The 16,076-nt window shown below is 37.7% G+C and overlaps 1 protein-coding gene across 1 annotated transcript in view; it reads right to left on the bottom strand.

Annotated features, from left to right (window-relative positions):
• Positions 1 to 16,076, bottom strand: part of RBMS3 (RNA binding motif single stranded interacting protein 3) — a 439,534-nt gene that overhangs the window by 21,110 nt on the left and 402,348 nt on the right. Inside the window, exon 11 of the mRNA XM_066571247.1 lies at positions 12,626 to 12,736. Within this exon, the coding sequence (XP_066427344.1) occupies positions 12,626 to 12,736 (111 nt within the window). The remainder of the gene's footprint in view (positions 1 to 12,625; positions 12,737 to 16,076) is intronic.

The following is a 16,076-nucleotide window of genomic DNA, read 5'->3' as shown; positions in this document are numbered from 1 at the left end:
TCAATCATCTTCAGCTTTCCTTAAAGGCATATATTTAAAATATTCCACACAGGCCCTAACAGGAGTCCTCAGTGAGCTCTTCTGATCCCTCTGCTCCAATCATGCGAAAAGGAACAAATGCTGAACAAATGCACCCCAGCCTGTACAGGCAAGCAATTCTGGCCTCTTCTAAATGCCAGCCTAGTCAGGAAATTGTTCTTCTCAGGAGGATCTTGCAGAGTATCTATTTCTAGGCTAGGTTATCCATTCTGGTTCTTTGATGCACTTCTGGCTCTGGCACATGGACTGACTGGAAAGCTCAGACATCTTCATTCTGTACTGGCACTCACTGATCAGCATAATGTTCCCTTTCTCCTTTCCTTTTATACACAATATATGGGAAAAAAAAAAAAGATTAAGTGCTGTGCAAATATTTGCACAAAGTCCTAACTGCACCACAGATTTCCTTGTCCAAGAATATGACAGAGATGACAAAGTGGCCATTTTTCTGTCAAATAAATTTATATCAGCACTTTAAAGCCACAGGACTTTGCATGATTCACCTTACAAAGAAGGATCGCTGCTGACATACAAGTGTTACACTGAACTCACAGGCCACACTGCTGAAATACAAATTAGCAGAGTTAACACTTAGAAAGCATAAAACTGGCTATTGCTGAAGCTGAATAAGGGCATTTGCAGATTCCTCACACTTAGTGGCTGAAGTCAGGGACAACGAATTTAATCTTAAAATGGGAGGGTGTGTGCGGGGGATGGTTTGCCAGCCTGCCCAGCTGTAATATCCCCTAACAGCCTGGAAGGAATGGTAATTGTGAACTGAAACAGCATCTGCTTAACTGTCATCCTTGCCTCAGGACTGGAACTCTTTTTGTTTGTTGTGAAGATCATGAGAAACACTACATGGAGCATGAAGATGAAAACAGAGCAAGATTAAAAATATTAAATACAACGACCAAGACACAGCTGTCCATACTGCTAGTGAACTCAGGGAAATACAAATGCCAAAATTTGACATTCATGATATAATTTGGTATGGGAATTTAGAACACTGAGTTAAGTGCAAAATACTGTTTTAAAATACTTTTTTCATTATTATTAATATAGAGGACAGATTGTTACACACTATTCAGCAAGAAGCAATTAAGATTCACTGCTACGCAGTAAAGCCAAATGTAACTTCAACTGGTAAAATCTTCTCTTTTCTTACTGAGAAGAATGGGCCAATTAGTTCAGCTGCCTTGACCAGAACAGCTTATGGCAGTCCATCACACTGGGACTCTGGGCTTTGCCTCAAATGTACAGCTGAGCATCCCTGGGTTTAGAACAGGAGCTGCTGCCCATACTCTAAGAAAAGCTACACTGTACAGACGTAATTTACCTCAAAGGGAATTGAAGAACTTGCATTAATAAGTTCTTAAATAAATGGTTATTTATTCAAGTGATGCTATAAGTTTACTTAATATTTTTTAAAACACCTTGACGATATAAAATGCTTTATAGGTGCTGCTGTTGCTATTTGTCAATTGTTCTCTGCCTCAGGATGTCTCTGAAAAGACTAGAGTCCTGTTGTGTTTGGGGGGAAAAGCAAATGCTACAGATTCCCTCCTGTATAATTTGTACCTTAGGGAAAAAATAAAGAAAAAGAAGAAATGTTTGCATAAATCTGCAGGATGTGTGCAGAGGGAGTTAAAATACTTCCATAGAAATGCCATAGCTTCATAAACTGAACTAACTGAACTGCCTAAAAAATAAGTGCTTCAAACTATCAGTAAGTACTGAAATTTCTTAGCTTACAATAGGATCAACTCTGCCTGCAAAGATCTCTGTATAACAATTACAGACAAGAGACATTAATACTTTACACTTCTATGCCAAACTTGTAATTGCAATCATATAATTAAGAGTCCTTGGAACACATATCCAATAGTGTATGCAGTAAAGTAAAAATCCTAATATTAAAAATAAGCTCAAGATGATGCCATGGTGCTTAAGCCATATTTTTCTGTTTTGAAACGCAAAAAAAAAAAATAACACTGCTCATGACATTTGTATGAAAACTAATGAAAGACAAAAGTGGATTTATAAGCCTTGAAATGTATTATTTTCTTTGCCTTCTGTTGCAGATTAATTACTGTAAATTTTTCCATCAATCATTTTCGGATTTCCAACTCTGTTACACTCAGTTTTAAACAAAGGATAAAGATTTCAGCAAGGTCAGTGGTCTTCTGCTCTCAGTACTGTTCAGGTGCAAATAAAATAAGGAAACCTACTTCTTCAACCAATGGCCACACACTGAGTGGAATTTTTCGCTACTATTTCCTTATGTCCCCTAAGACATCAAGGAAATCTGAAATTGTTGCTACTTGCATTTTTTAGTTATGGATAAACTTCATGTAATACAATAATCTTATAGAATGTGTATAGGAAAATAATACCAATCAATCAAATTATGGCCATTTTGTTGGAACAGCCATTTATTTCAAGAAAACTAAAGATTCTGAGATAAGTCCATTGTCTTCAGAGGAAATCAATTGTACTAAAGCTAGTTAGGAGCATTTGTATGTTAAAAGAAAGTCAGCAAAATAGCTTTTGTTAAAAAGTTATGTTTGAACACTAAAATTTTGAGCACCAATTTTGATTCTGTGGATAAACTAGGCAAGGTTATCTGTGGGAATACCATCATAGCCCAATTGACACTTCCCCTTGTTATTGTATTTTTGTCACTGGTTTGCACCTTCAAAAATAGTAATTGAAAAAAGAACAAATACAACTCATTTTTCAGTCAAATACAGATGTTTCAGGTGGAAAAGGCTGACAGCAGAGCAAAATTACATTAAAGAGGAGGAAGGGAGCAGTCAGGTGCCTGAGGGGTTGAAAAAAAAAATCACTTTGGAAATCATAGCACCTTTGGTCTATTCTGCAAACACTACACACAGCTGTGGTTAAAAAGCCAGAGAATACAAACAGCATGAAGCTCTTGCATCAGTGAAATCAGTTTGTGTCATATAAATATTATATTGATTTAAGAGAAACCCCCAAGGGAAACATAGCAAAGGAAAACTGGGAGCTGAGGCTGGCAAATGCGCAATAATTTGGACACTTAGATACTAAAGTCTTAAATTTTCTGTTGCTGTATTACAACTACTAATATTGAAAAGGTAAACTAATAATAGTAAAAAGGCAAAATTAGAAGCATACAGGTGATTATATCACACTCAAAAGTCATAAAGTGTCATGAAGGATAGAGCAGTCCTTCACGGAACCAGAAAAGGAGGTGCCTTTGGATACGAGCGCTCCCTGGACCCATCCCGATGAGGTGGTGCTCACCTCTGCCACACAGTAGAAATCTGCTGAGTTCAACAGTTCATCACCTTGCTAGAAAAACAATTCAATTCAGCAAACTCCCAAATTCACTCAACACAGTTGCTCTCAAACCCCTTGCTACAGCTCAATGAAAAGTGCTGACTGAGATGTTTCATAGTAAATATTAGGTATAGCAGAAATCTCCTCCCAAATTGAGTCTTTCAGAAGCAAGAAGATTCTACAGCCTCCGAGCTCTGACTCAGAAACACCCATAATTCACAGATAATAAAATACCAGCAGAAGGCACAGAGGTTATTGCCATCAGCAGGTCCCTATAGATTTGTAAATAATTTGAACAAAGTTTATCCTTTTCTGAGAACTTCAGGCTGAAATCATTGTATAAACAGGATACCAGTGTCTTGCACAATGTATGAAGCCTGTACCTTTAGCTCCTTCATTTAACCTTGCTTCACAAATGAGTGAACCCTGAACAGGCTGCTATTTCCAGAAGAAAACAAGAAAGATACCTCAAAACCACTGGTAATTTGTCTTACAGGAAGTTTAAACCTTTGGGGTACCAGTTTGCCAATCATCTGATAAGCTATGTGGATTAACTGTGAAATGCATTGTGAGCTGAAATTCAGTGGGATATGATATAGGAAAAGGCAATGAAATTCAATGGAATATTATTTTTGTGAGCAGCTGCAGGTCCAGGACTTTGTCCAATACACAAGTTATGTTATCATCTCTTCCATTGTGATTAAAATATGTAAAATACTGAACATCTTTCAGATTAAATTCACTTTCAACTCCATTGTATGTGTTTTCAGTAACATGGCAACAGGTCATCTTCCAAAACACTGCAACACTTGCAATCTAGTGTTTCTGTGAAGTCCCAATACCTCTTGAATTAAAAAATTTCCCTTATGAAAGAACATGGGAAATGTAATTCAAAGGTTGCTGCTCAGAGCAGAAACATTTTGCTTAACAAAATGTACCCATCTTATTGGAAAGAAAAAAAAATAATCTAAAGAGTTCAGTATACTTACTAATCACACAAAACATGTTGAAATTAATCAATCTTACCTCTTGGTTCCAAATGATTTTTAGTAAGACAATACTGTGAATGGTCAGTTGCAACATATGTTTACTCTTTGACTGTAAACCTCAGACATTGCAAATAAAATGTTATTTTGATGCACAGCTCTTTTCTGAATCTTGGTATGTCATGCTCATAAACATTTTTGAAAGTTTTTATAATATCCTGAAGTCCTGGTATTTAAATGAATATTACTTGTTTTGAACTGAAATAACAATGTCTCTTTGTGATGAAAAACAGAGGTTGGAGATGAAAAAAGGCTATTAGCCACTGCTCTGGATTTGTGTCAACACCTGGAAATTCCTCCTGAGGATTTTAAAGTCCAGTTGAGTTCTAGATGTCCGAAACAATGAACTTCATTTCAAACACTAGTCTAGCTCTCAATGTCTTCTGCAACATATTAAAGTTATGCTTTCTCTATTCTATTTTCATAAACTTGTTGTTAGCACCACTAAAATTTCTTTTCCTTTCCAGGGATACCCTTCATGCACCTATGTTGTGTTGTAAACCACTGTTGTCTTTCACCTTCACACCCTTTTCTTTCAACTACAGTTTACATCCCTCTCTGGGAGAGTTGATACAGTCCAAGTGCTTCACCTTAAACCTAAATGACATTGTGGGAAGGACTGCGCCAGTACTTAAGATAAACTAGCTGGTTTCCTATATAATTTATCATGTTGTTCTTTTCCACTGACAATACAGCTTCTTCAAGGATTTCAAGACTTCTTGCTGTGTTTATGTGCACTTGCACAAGAGGAGAAATGACTGCAGATCTGCTTCCCAGCTCATGGCAGAGAAGAGCTGTGGAAGCAGCACCTCTGGGAGACACTTGCTTTTCACATGGCCACAGTTTTGAAAAACACCCTTCACCCCTCTAAGATCCTCAAACTTGCCTTGTATTACAGAGCCTCCACAGAACTTGTCTTCACCTCTTATATTTGGATTTATTATTCTCTGGAAAGCATATTCCTCATTTCAGTCAGAATTACCCAAGCCTTGTTTAAACACAGGCAGGACAATAAAAACATGTTTCATTCTAATAAGGCAAAGAGTTCTCTTCTTGATTGAAAAATGGAAAACACATTTACAAAAGAGAACCATATAAAGAAAATACAGATGACAGACCTGACATTTAGAGTACTTTTGTTTTCCACCTCTTATTGAGTTTGTCAGTTGTAGGTGTGGCAGGATGTTTCAAACATAAAATAATTTTCAGGATTTTTTTTAACCGATTATTTGTTCCTCTCTTTTACCTCTCTGTCTGCTAAATAAAGAGATTCTTTCTCTCCCCAAAACTTGCCCTGTCATTTATAGAATCAGCACAATTTCACAAGAAAATGTGTGAACATTATATTTTTTCCTCTTGAAATTCAAAGTATTTAGGTAAATAGCCTACTAGCAGTTAGCAAAATTAGTTCACAATCTTGGTTCATCTGTAGGAGAGATATCAACAAAAATTTCTGGGAGTATGACTATAGATGAACCTTTTTGGGGGGGATATTCTGCAGGCCACTAAATTTATGTCAGATACTACTAGTTTTATGGCTTTTAGCTCCTATTCATTACTACAAAATAAAAAAGTTCATTTTATATGCAGTGCATGGATATCACTAAATAAAAAAACAACATGCTTGGAAGAGGTGGCTTTGAACTGCACTCCCATTCACCAGGTGGCACTTCTAGAAATCCCAAAAAGAACTGCAGCAGTCATATTTAAGAAAATATATGAGTAACAAGCCTCTAAATGTTCTAGTTTACAGTTATGTAAAGTCATCTGCAAATCAATTATATGAATGAGGTTAGTTTTATGATGAAAATGAAGTTATATTAGTTAGGACTTTTCTGGGTGATACTTTTTGCTTTGCTGATCCATCACTGTTGCTTTGTGTTGATGTGTATTTTTATCACCACAATCAGGGAGTTGATTCCTTCTCTAAAAGGGAATCTGGGCTAATGTCACTTTGAGTCAGTAGCTGATACCTCAAAGAGAGGCAACAAAAGCTCTTTGTTCATTTGTGGAAGTGTTGTGTGAAGGTAAAATTTAACACAGAATAAAAGCTACTGACCTGCTGGGCTCAGATGAAGTGGTGCGTGGACCAAAAATGGGATTCCCTCCATCTATGTTTATTCACCTTTTACATTTTCCCTCCCTGCCTATGAGAGGTAGTGGCTTTGAAGATTGGAACATTGCACACAAAGGAAAACAGTAAGCCACTACCAACAAATGGCAGGAAGGTAGAGCTGAATTCAGAAGAGAAGGGGGAACACTACAGAGATATGATTTTATAAACTCTATTCATTCAAAAATACCATCTAGCCACAGCTATGGTCATACACAGACTGCAGAACCCCTGTTGAAACAGATGAGCAGAAAGAGTCTCATCTACACAAGAGCTGATGATTATTGACTGCTTAGAATCTGGTGCTTTTCACTGAGTGCCCCTTTTTATCTCAAATTACATGAGGTAAATTGGAACTGCCTTTCAAGAGAATGTTTGGGAAAAAAGGTGCAGGAGGAGTTACTTGTTCTTTATAAATCTCACAAGAATTTATGCTGATCTTCTCCCTTCTAACCAGAATCAATTCTCCTTAAATGGATCTCCTGCCCCAGACAGCTCCATGTTGTTAATCACTTACATTTTCCCTGGACTTTGGCTGAGTAAAAGCATAAGGAAGATCTTAGTTTCAGCCTGAACTAGGCTATTTCATTTGAAATGGGTTCAATCCTATGTTTTCCACACAAACAGTAACTGAAACTGTCAGTCAATAAATAAAATAAAAGAGCTCTAAGATTAACACCTGATAACCTGAAAGGCACAAGACTGCAAAGAAACTTTGCTCCTGTAGCTCTCCAAGGACCTTGTGACATACAATTAGAATAACAGAGAGTACTTTTTGAACAAGAATCTGAACATGAGGGGAATGTGATGATGTTTCAGCTCCCTGTAGCTGTAGTATCTGCAAATAGAATGGGAGATTAAACAGGAAAAAAAAGCAATCCTATCTAACAAAGCAGTTATTCTGCTGAGGCCTTCAGGTGACATTTTAAACCACCAGTGACCATGGGGTATCCAAAGGAAATAAAAGATAAAAAACCTATAACAAGCTTGTTGTTCCATTGAAGGGTTCTGGAGATACCATCAAGCCTTGCTGGCAACAAAAAGAACTAACAAAGTGAAAGATAAGACTGATGTACCTGCATAACAAGCCTGCTATTCCACTGAGAAATTCTGGTGATACTATAAACCAGGAAAGCTGAGTTAAGGTAGTTTGCAGTTTCAACAGGATCCCACATTATGCCATTGCAATTCTTTCACCTAACTGCATTTCCAGAGTATCTGGAACAATTAAAGAATTTTTTTTTGTTTGTACCTGTTGTTGTTTAAAAAGTGCAATGGAGGGTTTATTTTGTAAGTTGCCTATCAAGTTTCTAAATTAGAAACTGAAAGTGGAGTGAACATCAAGTGTGAAGAACAATTAAGCAGCCCAGTTGAACTACCAGCTTGAGTAAAAAACCTGGCTTCTACTCACTCTCCCATTAGCTCAAAGGTTTAAGATGAAACAAGGCTACACTAAGGCAGTTCCAAAGGAGAGGGGAAAAAAGCTGGAGTTACCCCTCTGCCTATGAGGACTAACAAAGGCTGCTGTTGAAGATTGCAATGCAAGTTGTTTTCAATTACCATCTGTATGGCAGATTACCTTTGTCAAGTGGGCAGTTTGCTTTATCTCTCTCTTTGAGTGACCACATTCACACCTCCCTTGGGAGGGGACATTGCTGATAACAGACTATTGAATGTCACTGCATGACTGATAAGAACTACAGCATCCCATTGTGAGATGCTCTGCCCAGAGGGAGGAGCCAAGCATTCCTACCTGGATATAATCCAGAGGTTTTGAGACACCAGCACAGCTTTCTCCACTGGATTCCCCAGAGGAACAGCAGCTGCCTCTTCTTCCACTGGATCTTTGGAGGAAGAATACATCCTTCTCTACAGATCCCCCTTGCTCCAACAGAACCACACCTGACACTCCAGGAGCACTGCAGCCACAATTGCAATTGGACTGCTACCAACACCCCAACCCACAGGGTGTCAGGTTGAGTTCTGACTCTGTCAGTGTTGTTGTAGTGTACTGCACTGTTTATTTTATCCTTTTATTTTTTTTTTTCTTTTCTCTATTAAAGAACTGTTATTTCCTGCTCCCATATTTTTGCCTGAGAGCCCCTTAATTTAAAATTTATAGCAATTCGGAGGGGTGGGGAGGGTTTACATTCTCCATTTCAGGGGAGGCTCCTGCCTTCCTTAGCAGACTCCTGTCTTTCCAAAACAAGACAGCTGCCTCAAACTATTGAATGAAACTGGAACCCAAGCAGTGTCTGAAATAGATACTAACACCAGGGAGGGGAGGGAAACCCCAACCAAGAAAGTGAGAACAGCAAACTTCCTTCAGGAATGACAAGCAGAGGAAAAAGAATAAAGCAAATCTGCTTCCCACCGAAAAGGCAGATTATTGCTGCTGATGGCCAAACTTGGAAGTGCCAAGGAGCAATAACTGAAAGCAGTGATCAAACTGCTCAGTTTTAACATTTCTAAAGGTTTTTGTATTCTATCCACTCAGGCATCAATCACAATGTTATTAAACTACAAAAGAGATGTCAGATCAATGGCTGTATCGGAAACATTTTGAGTGATAGGCTGATGATGGAACAATTCCAGTTTCTATACATTATTAAACACATACTAATGCTGCTCTTTCAGTGCTACCCTTACGGACTCACACACTCTATTCTCCCTCTATAGTACCTTTTTTAATAGCAGACCTAATTCACCTAGGTGAATATCACATAGGAAAAACAAGACTTACTATAATAAATAATAATAAACTAAGAAAAAAAATCAAGCCTTAAACCTCTTGTCTATCTTCACATTATGCCTTCTGGCATTAAATTTCATTTTAATACAACTGTAGGAGCTGAGACTGGGTTGTCAGCCTTAATCAGAATATTCAGAGCTATTGCTTTCTTGCTCTAATCTTGACATAATTTAAGCTTAGGTTTTCTTTATGAATTTGCCCACAGCTAACATACCCATGTAAATGCTTTCTTCGCTTTTTGAGTGAAGAGGTATCTATGAAAAATACATATAAATATTACAGAAATCACCCCTCTGGCAGATTGTCTGCTTAACTCCAGATTTCAAGCAGAATGGGGAAGTGATCAGAGCAGCACATGTGCCTCTCAATTCATCAGCAACAAAAACTCTATTTTCACTGGCAGAAATCAATTTTATTTTCATAAAAGCAAAAAAGAATTATGTTCTTGGTGGATAAAGCACAGAGCACAGTAACTGGGACGTGCAAATCACAACACAGGAATATAGGGTCAAGATGCCATAAATGGTGCACCTTTACCTCCTCTCTCCCTCCAGTGCCCTGTATCATCTTTTGGCATTGGAATCAAGCAAAGATGGATTTGCAGCTTTTCCAGGCATCTTGATAGCCTGCTTAGGCATCCTCCTGATTGGGGAGTGCTTGGTATAGCAGAGATGTCTAATTTTATGTGGGCAATTCAATAACAGATAAGAATTAAGAATGTTAAAAATATAATAAAATGAAATGAAATATGCATTTTTTGGGAGGTTGGATAGAAAGAAAACTTATTGACCCTATTCATGGCAAATAGTTTCCTAAACAAAATTATTTGGGTTTTGGAGGGAAGGCTTTACCCAGCACAAGGGAAATGCAGCTGACCACAAGTGACTCTATAGGAAAACTACTTTGTTTTGACTGCTGAATTGGAAGCTCCCACATGGAAGTGAACACCCTAGCAGCATGAAACCCAACCTGGAAGTGAGCACCCTAGCAGCATGAAACCCAACCTGGAAGTGAGCACCCTAGCAGCATGAAACCCAACCTGGTCACCCACCTTGGGCTGGAGCCCAAATAAAAAAGTGGATGGAGTCAGCTGCCCCTTGGATTCCCAAGGGCTTTAATGTGTGCTTCAGGGCTGAGAGATCAAAACCCAAATCCAGTTTTTGGATTCAAGGCACAAAATGGCAGAGGCTGCTGTTACTCAGGTCACTTGCCTCACCTCAGAGCTAAAGAGCGAAGGAAGATGGAATGGCTCCCTCTGCGAAGGGAGATGGAATGGCTCCAGCCTGGACAGAATACTTCAATGTTTTAAGGAACATCAAAAGGCTGAGTAATTCCCACAAGATACGAAGATGCATAGACTCTTATGCTATTTCTCTAGCTCACTCACTAGAGAATAGATTTTTTGTTGAAGCAATGTTTTGGGAACCCAGTATTCATCCTGAACCAGGCAAGTGTGGAGGTGGTTTTGAAGTAAACTCTCACTTAAGAGACCACAGGGGTCTGTTTCGGCTGAAAAATATGTTATGTTAATTAGCAAAATGCTTTGTCTAAGGAAGTGAACATATGAAAGCCTTCCAATAAAAACTGCTTTGCATACTGCAAGCTTTTAAATTAAATTGGGACAGAGTTACTGCCAAGAGTGAGTAGAATTATTTGAGCAGAATTATTTGTGACTTTTTGTCTTGTTTGCCTAAAAAAATCTGGCTGGTTTCTTGAAAGGTAGCTGGTGGCTCTTTATTGCACTCTGTTGCACAGTTTTAAGGATAAAATTGAAAAATATATTCATAATAGAAATGTATCATTTATATCTTTTATCTCCCATAAAACCTAGTCCTGCTGAGGTTCTCACAGTAGTATGGCTTGGACTTGGCACAATTCTTCATGCTTTATGCTCTCAATTCTCCTCTCTCTGGACCAAAACTCAGAATTCCAAATAAATGAAGTAAAAATATCTCTAAATAAATCAAATTTCTAAATAGCTCGTGTTCCCCATGTTTTTTGTTTGTTTATTTGTTTGTTTTCCTGTAACAAATACATGCTGAAGAATGAATTTCACGTCTGGATGGATGCATCCAGCAAAACTGCTACTGGCAGCCCAAATTGTGATTTCTGATAGGAAAAATTCCCAACAGAAGAAACTCTATATGCTATCCATGATTATACTGCTTGCATGAGTATTTAAACTGAATATGGTGCTGATGCTGTTTTTATCTAAGAGAAATCTTGTATGTGATAAAATAGGGTGTCATTTGAGATGTTTGGAAAGCCTATGGATATTGTAGCACTCATCAATTTTTTACTCTTCTTGCTCTTTAAGTTTTCTGAAAATGACTTAGGAGTTTTACAGATAGTAAACATAAAGCTTTATGGTATACCTCTGAATGTATTTTAACAAATTATCACAGGGAATGCTGCAACCTTGAAAGATAAAACTGTATAAAGAGCTAGGAAAAGAAAGGAAAGGTTTTCATTTGGTTGCAGTAACATGAGTTCAGGATCTCATTGTCAGCCACTAGATGACCCACTGCCTCTCAGAGTCCTTTGCCTGACTCCTCAGATGGATTTGTTACTGTAAGCACTGTAACAGTGGTCTCAAGCAAGAAGAGAAGATTAACTGGGAATTTTCTAGTTTGCATTAAGATTGTGAGACAATGAGCGCAAAAGACAATGTCTGTTAAGTGTTACGGAATTGAAAATGACAGGCAGAGGAAGAAATTCATAGGAGTTGCCCAACAGCATAATCAGAACTCATTTTCCATTTCCTTGCCTTAACTTTTAAACAAGCTTTGGAATCACAATAATTACACATGCAGAAATTCTCACTAGACCAAGTATTTCCTTCAATTTCATGAAGGGGAAAATGCTGAGATTAACTTTGCCATGTAATTCCTACTTCTTTTGATTGTTGAATGCAACATTTAAAATGCCAGGAATAAACAATGAACCATCATATTTAAGTTTTGTCAGAAAAAAATACAGAACCCTTAGATCTTAACTGAGATTTTTTAAAGAGGTGGGAAGAGACACTGGAGTTAGAATTAAATTCAGCAGATAAGGAAGAAGCAGCAGAAGAGAAGAGATCAGGAAGAGAGCCAACATAGAGAGTTAAATAACTGTACAGATGCAACTGTATTAAGTACCTTATTCAACTAAAAAAAAGTTGGAAAATTGTGTTCCTATAGATTAGTACCAAGTAGAACAGTGGTGAAAGAAGGGTAAGTGCATAACAGAGCATGTTATGTAATTACATGTTTCATGTGTGCTAAAGTAACAGAAGCGTAATATGCGTTACCTTAGAAAAATCAGTAAGCAAGAGATGCTGTGCAATAGAGAAAGAAAGAGTGATCTTACCGTTCCTGTTGTGCCCAAGGAAAGGTGGTTCATCTGTTGGGTCAGAGGGCCCATCATGCTTGCTGGCTGCATTGACATAGTGTGGTCCATTGTTGGTGTTATCACAGCACCCTAGAAACACACATTATTTACAGTTCAACCTCTCACATTAAAAAAAAAAGAAGAAGAAAAAAAGGCATTCTTTAAATGAGTGAACCTGACTGAAAACTTGACATGAATCTTAAAAGACACTAATACATCTGTCAGAAAAAATATGTTTTGCTCCTATTGACAACCAAGCTACACACATATATTATTTGTACTGCTAATGAGGCCATTTTATGTCAGCTCCAATTAAGTGTCATTTTTTACTTCATTGCTTCTGACAAACAAATGCATATGTTCTTTCTATGATGAATGCTACTGTACATTGCAAAATGCCTGTCATTTCCATTTTTCCATATCCTATATAGAGCAATCTTACAGACAGAACACATATGTCCCCAATTTTCTCTGCCTTCTAAAGCCTTCAGTCTTAGAGATCTTCAGCCTATTATGGTAATTATCTTGGATTTTTCCAGTCTCAATTAAGAACTCTTACTCATGGTATTTTCTAGCTGGTTAAGTAAGACTAGCTATTGACAGTGAGTTTGGTAGTGACACCCATTTAAAACACATACACAGTATTTAAAAGCATTTTTCTTCTCTGCATGAAAAACAAAGACGTTAATAACAAAGACCATATGTACTAAAGCAAGACTGAGACTTTGACCAAAAAATGAAACAAAATACATGCCAGGGGAGCTTGAGAGAGAGAGAGCTCCTTTGCCATTCATATTCCTTGGTTTTTGCTCTCCCACTCCCCAAGGACCCATGGTGGCAAAATCATGACTTAGTGAAGTGTTGATTCTCTTCAGTTCTATATTGTAAAATGCTATTTCCTGTGTTGGTTAGAGAAAGCCAGTCAGAAAGTGTGGTCTGCTCTTTTTCTTGCAGATAGTGACATAAGGCAGTATTTCTAGTCATTTCTTCATAAGAAATAATAATTTTACTTTGCATGCATCTTTGTGTGTGCACATCACAAACTTGCACAATCACATTACATCTACTACAAAGTGTGAAAAATGTAGATGAATGTATCTGTTCAAAAAAATTGACTTTTTTTCCCCTTTGAGAATACTGGAAAAATTCACCTATAAACAAACTTTTTTAACCAACTCGTAAAACAAACTTGTTTCAAAACTCATAGCATATTTGTTCTTACATGTCTATCTCACATTTACATAGAGCTATTTTTGCAAAGGATCTGATTAGAAGCTAAGGATTTCAAATTTTCAGTTGCAAATAGAAATAAATAAAAATACAAAATTCTGGGGAAATACCAATTCAATTTTGCCTCACCTTCCAGCCATATTTTTTCTATATACATCCTATCTGAGAAGTATAGAGTTTGCAGCCCCTGCAAGCTCATTCCTTGCATGCAGTGGGGTAAGAAGAAAGTAGGCTCATTTTGGTCAGTAATTTTTGCAATACCCTCAGCATATGAAATACATACACACTTGCTTTATGTCACAGAGTCTATTTACATTACATTGACATTAGTCCCTAAAGAAATCTGACAAATTACAGAAGCTAGCCTCTGTGGAGTACCTGTCATGATTCCAAATAAATGCTTAGGAAACAAGCCGATCAGTGTGCATGTATCAAACCTGCAACACTTCCCACTTTTGCCACTTTATTGGGTATTATCAATTTGCACTGGTTTACATTGATTAATTTATGGATTAACTCATCTAATGAACCACCACACAGTGAAGTCTTCCCTTTGGGCGCAAGAGTCTAAAAGCAAGTCTGCCATCCAGCAGTTCCTGCATAGCAGAATCAATGCAAGAGCCTGAAAAAGAGCTGTTCACAACAAAAATAATCTTCTTTTGGTTTTGAAATCAGTGGCTTCAGACACCAGGCAGCCAGATGAGGTTCTAGGGTTTGGGCTTCAACTGCACTTTTTGGTTTATGATAGGACATTGTAAGCTCTATGATCAGAGTGATCAGCATTTTTACTCTATCAAACCATACGCACTCAAATTAAATTTGTCAACTGATAAACAGTTCTCAGGAAAACTCTACAAGCAGTGTTTTCCTTTGGCTCAAAGGTGGAGAATTGCCTCAGGCCTTTCCATGACAGACAAGTTGGGCTCCCACTTGTGATGTCAAGGAAGGTGATTCTCCCTCTCTTCTCCATGTTCATGATATCCCACTTTGAGAGATGCATCCAGCTCTGGGTGCCCCAGCATAAAGAGAATTTGGACCTGTTTGAGAGGGTCCAGAGGGGGGCCATCAGGGTGATCAGAGGGCATCAATGTATGTAAGCATCTGAAGGGAAGGTACTAAGAGCATGGAACCAGGCTCTTCTGAGTGTTGCCAAGCAATCAGGCAAGAGGCAACAGGCAGAGATTGATGCATAGGAAGTTCCTGGGGAAGAACTTCTTTACTGTGCTGGTGATCCTGCACTGGAACAGGCTGTCTAGAGAGGCTGTGGAGTCTCCCTCACTGGGCATACTCAAGAGCCCTCTGGATGCCATCCTGTGTAAAGATGCTTATTGCAAAAATACAGTTGGAGGAACTTGCTGTGATTATATATGTGACAGACTGATAACTATTTCTGGGTTTGATTCAGGAACCTGGAAATTAAGAAGGGGCAGTGGTGAAGGAAGTCTTATGGTTTAGTGTAACAAATGTCACTGCCACACATAGAATGGAAAAATCTGAGAGCAAATGTCTTTCAGCAAATAAGTAAGCACAACAGGTATTGCAAACAAATTATTAAAAAAATATGGATGAGAGAGAAAATATATCAAGGACAAAAAAATTGCTCAGATACAGAAAACATATAATTTTCAAATTGAAATATATATATTCCTGTCCCTAAATATACACCATTTAATACGCTAGAAAAAGAAGCTGGGAAAACAAATAAAATACTTGCAGCTTTCCTAAGACAGCTTAACATGTTTTAAGCTGACAGTTACCTAGAGCAGAGAATTACATGCATTTCCCAGATCATTAATTCACCAGTTCAGAATCTTCTTGTGATCACGTAGGAAAGAAATTATACTTAATTAAGGAAATATTGTCTGGTTGTTAGGGCGACCCTCAGTCTCCAGACCATAATGCGTTTCATATTACATGCTGTCAAGTCCATTCATATTCAATTTATTTAGCTGTAGAAGACAAAAATGTCTTGCCTCAGATGTTGCCATCATATTAAAAGTAATTTGATTCTTTTCAGCCTATAATATGTAATTGCTGATAAACATCCAGTTGGCTACTGGCAAAGGTTATATCAAACATATTTTTTTGTCTTCATCTGTTTGGATGTCTGATTTTACTGAGCTTATAAATGTATAGAAAGGCATCTACAGCATTTCAAACTATTACTTAAAGCCCATTTTAATGGCAAAAGACCTGTAGA

Source organism: Molothrus aeneus, chromosome 1 (assembly GCF_037042795.1).
Source record: "Molothrus aeneus isolate 106 chromosome 1, BPBGC_Maene_1.0, whole genome shotgun sequence".
In the NCBI taxonomy this organism is placed as follows: Eukaryota; Metazoa; Chordata; class Aves; order Passeriformes; family Icteridae; genus Molothrus; species Molothrus aeneus.
Note: the sequence above shows the minus strand (reverse complement) of the source record. Positions and strands in the feature narration are given on the sequence as shown.